Raw genomic sequence first — 5,000 nt, 5'->3', positions numbered from 1 at the left:
GAGAGAGAGAGAGAGAGAGAGGAGAGAGACGAGAGAGGAAGGAGAGAGAGGAGAGGAGAGAGGAGAGAGAGAGAGAGAGAGAGAGAGAGAGGAGAGAGAGAGAGACAGAGAGAGAGAGACAGAGAGAGAGACAGAGAGAGAGAGGAGATATATATATAGAGAGAGAGAGAAAGAGAGAGCGAGAGAGAGAGAGGAGAGAGAGAGAGAGAGAGAGAGAGAGAGAGAGGAGAGAGAGAGAGAGAGAGAGAGACAGAGAGAGAGAGGAGATATATATATATAGAGAGAGAGAGAAAGAGAGAGCGAGAGAGAGAGAGGAGAGAGAGAGAGAGAGGGAGAGAGAGAGGAGAGAGAGGAGAGGAGAGAGAGAGGACGTAGAAAGACTGTGGTTTGCACTGTAATAGTGATTTGGTTTGTTCCTCAGAGAAGTCGTGTGCAGTTTAAACTCTTCTCCTCACTCTGTACTTCACTTAAAGATTTATCGAGACATTTCGCCGGTGGATGAAACTTTATGGCCATCGAGAGACACGTTTCTCCGTCTGAGTGCATTCTGATGGTTTTATTGTGTGGTGGAGAACCTGCAAATCGCCTCCAGCCCTTTCCCTGTGAGACGAACTCTTAACATAAACGTCTGAGCTGCTCATCGTTATTAACTACACTTACATTAATCACACATCACTGTTTATTAATATTCCATTAAATCAGAGGGAAAATAAAAGAGAATTGCTCATGTTTGACCTTGCTGTGACCTCCGATCCTGTTTGGCTCTGGTTAAAAGGATCATTTCATACAGTATAAATCCTACAAACATTTAGTCACTTGTTCTAGAGATTCTTAAAGGGAATGTCAGACGATCTCAGACAGAACGAGGTATAAAAAAAAATGTAAATGTAGTTAAAAAAAAAAGTCAAACATTTGTTGTGATTGTTGATGTTTTCTGTGGGATGTTTATTTAGCATAAAGATAAAGGGAGATAAGAGGAGCGAACTTGTTTGCAGATGTTCTACAATGTTAAAAGTAATAAATATAAACTCATTTTAATTCTTTTCTTTTTTTTTATCTTCTTCAGGTGCTGCTGTTCGGCGTCACAACAATAACTGTACGTGTGATTCGGTGCAGGTTTTACACCAGATGATCTTGGAACTGATACTGAGGGCAACTACAGTACAACACCAGGCAAACTCTTTATTAAACAAAAAAGTGAATTAATTTTATTTATTTGTTCCCATTTACAATTCCCTGGAATCTGAATAAGGAAAATCTTGCGATTATGGGATTCTCTCAGTCTGACCTCACCTCTCCACGAATATCCCAGCCTGCACAGCGTGTACGATGCTGCGGAATCGCGGCTTTTCCTCCGTCCGTCTCAGCATCAGCCCCATCTGACGTGTGAAGGTGGAGGCCAGCCAATCACGCACCTCTGACGGCACCGAGTCCGACTGGATATCGCTGAGCTCATCCTCTGTGTCCACCAACCTCCTGACCCAGAGAGAGAGAGAGGGGGGGGGCACAGAGTAAAGATGGAGATGGAGATCGAGAGAGAGAGAGAGAGAGAGAGAGAGAGAGAGAGAGAGAGAGAGAGAGAGGCAGACAGCGACAGAGAGAGAGACAGAGATGAAATCCATGTCCATGTAAATTAGCCCGGCAGCAGTAACAGTGTGTCCAATGGTAACTAATGCGGGGTTGCCAGATCCTCCGCCCCGGGTCACTCCAGCTTTCACTATGATTATGTAAATCGTGAGATTTCTTCATTTGGAACAGATTGTCATTAAAACCCTTGCTGTAAACTTCCACACGATTTCACGTCTCTGTGTTTATTCCTCATTTTCATCTTCATCAATCATCAACCTCAGAAATACCTCCATTTTGAAATCAACTTTGACTTGTCCCCAAACAGCTGAAATATTTATCATATATTTATATTAGCGTTCTGTAATATTATATTGCTATTTAGTTTGTCTTCGTCTCCCTGTTTGTGTTTGTTTGTTGTCTGTCTGAACTGGTCCGTGTTTGTTTTAGTCTTGCAAAGTGTGTATTACACTTCCCTAACAGTCGCTGCAGTGTTTCTCCACAACGTCATGTACTGAACTCGGGGTTGAGGTCGAGGCTGGGATTTCTGCGTTATGAGCTTTAATGGCATTAACCGTACAGCGTCTGAGGCGGATTTTGGATGTTTGGACGTGATATATTTCTTATATGTTTTTATTTTACTGAGAAAGAATAAGAAGCTTTTATTTTTGTCACATAAACATTTCAGCACACGGTCAGACATGATACAGGACTTCCAGAGCAGTGAGGGTTAAGGGCCTTGCTCAAGGGCCCTACTGTACAGTGGCTGCTTGGCAGTGCCGGGGCTTGAACCCCGATCCTCCAACCGACAACCCAGAGCCTTAACCACTTTATATATAATTAACATGACACTAAGCTCAAGCAATAAAACACATTAAATGTATTTCATAACGCTTCTTCTGTCATATATATATATCGACGACTTTCTTTTCTGACCACAGGATGAATAAACGTCGTCATCTTCACACACACACACACACACACACACACAAACCTCAACAAAAATCTTCTGTGGCTTTATTTAACTGGCAAACAGCAAACGAACCAAAAGAATCAATTTCACACTGATTCAGACTCAGCAAAGGAGGTGTGAAATTGCACAATCGCATGCATAAAAAATTGCATAAAATTCACTCCTTTCGTCCAGGTCCGGTGATTTGGAACACGTCCTCGACACCGGTGCAGCTCAGAGACAGGAAGAGATAACGACGAGGGAACTGGGCTCCGAATACATCACGTCCACAACTTCCCTGTGATGAACGAGCGGCCGATTTAAGGCCGAGTTCTCCGACGAACATCGTCTCGGAAAGATCTTTTCTTGGACCTTGACCTCGTTTGTGAAAACTTTCCTGAGAAGTTATGTAAGGAGTCGTAGGACTTTTTTTTTTTTTTACCAGAGCTGGAAAGAATGAAGCTTGTATAAAATCTACATCTATAAACCTTTATAAACGCTTATTACAGCATCAGGCGTCAAAAGATTTTGGTCGTCATCAGACCCTATTGTGATCTAACGGCTTTATAGCATCGTTTTTGTTTTGCGTCGGTGTGTATCTTCTATCATGTCAGTGCCACATTCACTATATCGCCTTATGTCTGCTTATGACAAGTTATAAGACATTAATACACGGCAGAAAATACAGAACCGAGCACAGATGTGTGTGACAGACGGCATGAAATGTCATAACGAGGTTAAGCTTCGGTTTGTTGTGTATCTGAGTGAGTCTTTATAGCCTAGAGTGAGCCTTTATAACGGTTAACGTAGCTTTATGTCACACCATATTATTTAGAAATACTGATTGGACACAAAAAATCGATTTTTGTTTGCTGTGTATTATTTATTTTTTCTTTCAGGCAGAAAAAAAGGCCAGACTATGAAAAGCACATCTGTTTGTGAGCTTGCACTAATCTCCTCACTCTCCAATTTGCATCTTTTTCTATGAGATCAGCTTGTACGGCTTCGTAACGTCGAACGTCGACTGGCCTTGAGCCGAGCAATCTGAGAAACAGCGGAACATAAATCAGAGACTCGTCATAACGGCCGTTCTCACTTCCAGGTGGCTTTCCGCATGAAAAGTCTTCTAGTCTGTAAAGTTTAACGTACCGGCTTTGAATCGAGTTAGAAACAACAGCTGGATTTAACCCTTTCAGTATAAACACTGAGACGTGGGTTTTTCCTTTACACACAATTTTAATGGTTTAATTTTTCATTCATTCATTCATTCATTCATTTTCTACCGCTTATCCGAACTTCTCGGGTCACGGGGAGCCTGTGCCTATCTCAGGCGTCATCGGGCATCGAGGCAGGATACACCCTGGACGGAGTGCCAACCCATCACAGGGCACACACACACTCTCTCATTCACTCACACACTCACACACTATGGACAATTTTCCAGAGATGCCAATCAACCTACCATGCATGTCTTTGGACCGGGGGAGGAAACCGGAGTACCCGGAGGAAACCCCCGAGGCACGGGGGGAACATGCAAACTCCACACACACAAGGCGGAGGCGGGAATCGAACCCCCAACCCTGGAGATGTGAGGCGAACGTGCTAACCACTGAGCCAACATGGCCGACCCCCCCAGCTGAATTTTAAAATCTTTTAAATTGTATCTGATTACGGACAAACAAGTTTTGTATGAATATTTTGCACCAGTATTTCAGAGCAAAACAGAGATACTGCATATTCTTAAAATCCTGAGTGTTCATATTAAGCTCCACTGTTAAGTTGGACATGACAAAGATGTTCAATACTGAACTGGGACACAAACAAAATCCATTCTATTGCCTCTGGGGAAAAGATTTAAAGCTGAAAACTGATGATAAATGTGGATTGTTCACCTCGTCTCTTCGATGTAGACAGATTCGAGCACCGAAGCTGCGTACTCGAGGTTCTTCTTCAGGTCAATCAGGGACACTTCTCCTCTCTCCAGCTGTTTCACCAAACATCGCAATCTGGGCACAAAATACAGTCGCAAAAAATTTTTTAAAACATTTATACACAAACATGAAGTTTTTATTCGTTCATTCTTTGAAATACGCCGTCGTTTCTATGGTAACAGCTGATCCATTGGGACTTGTAAGGTTGAATGTAAACTGCTGTATCCCAAACTTCACAATGCACATTAAAGTAGTGTGTTTAAACAGCAATAATGCTAATCGTGAAGTGATATACGAGACAGTTTAGTGTGACAGATTGCAGTTTGTGAATTTTCACAATGTGTAGTATGGGGTAAATGTAGTTATGGGGTAGTTATGTAGTATGGGGTAAATGTAGTTATGGGGTAAATGGTGTGTTGGGGAAATAGTTCTCAGAAGTTGACCTTATTCCCCCGGGACTGACGGCTTTTACAAAGAAGTAATCATCGGGTCAAGAGAAAGGTTTCCAGAGTGCATAGTTGTGTGTGTGTATGTGTGTGTGTGTGTGTGTG

The 5,000-nt window shown here is 42.5% G+C and overlaps 1 protein-coding gene across 9 annotated transcripts in view; it reads right to left on the bottom strand.

The window, feature by feature from the left end:
* Positions 1–5,000, bottom strand: part of pde1cb (phosphodiesterase 1C, calmodulin-dependent b) — a 98,492-nt gene that overhangs the window by 26,942 nt on the left and 66,550 nt on the right. For all 9 annotated transcript variants that reach the window (XM_047806574.1, XM_047806576.1, XM_047806575.1 and 6 more), the window contains 2 exons: positions 4,411–4,524; positions 1,294–1,476 (listed from right to left, as the gene is read on the bottom strand). In XM_047806574.1, the coding sequence (XP_047662530.1) occupies positions 1,294–1,476; positions 4,411–4,524 (297 nt within the window). The remainder of the gene's footprint in view (positions 1–1,293; positions 1,477–4,410; positions 4,525–5,000) is intronic.

Source organism: Tachysurus fulvidraco, chromosome 22 (assembly GCF_022655615.1).
Source record: "Tachysurus fulvidraco isolate hzauxx_2018 chromosome 22, HZAU_PFXX_2.0, whole genome shotgun sequence".
Lineage (NCBI taxonomy): Eukaryota > Metazoa > Chordata > Actinopteri > Siluriformes > Bagridae > Tachysurus > Tachysurus fulvidraco.
The sequence above is the reverse complement of the archived record's forward strand: the minus strand, read 5'-3'. Positions and strand labels throughout refer to the sequence as shown.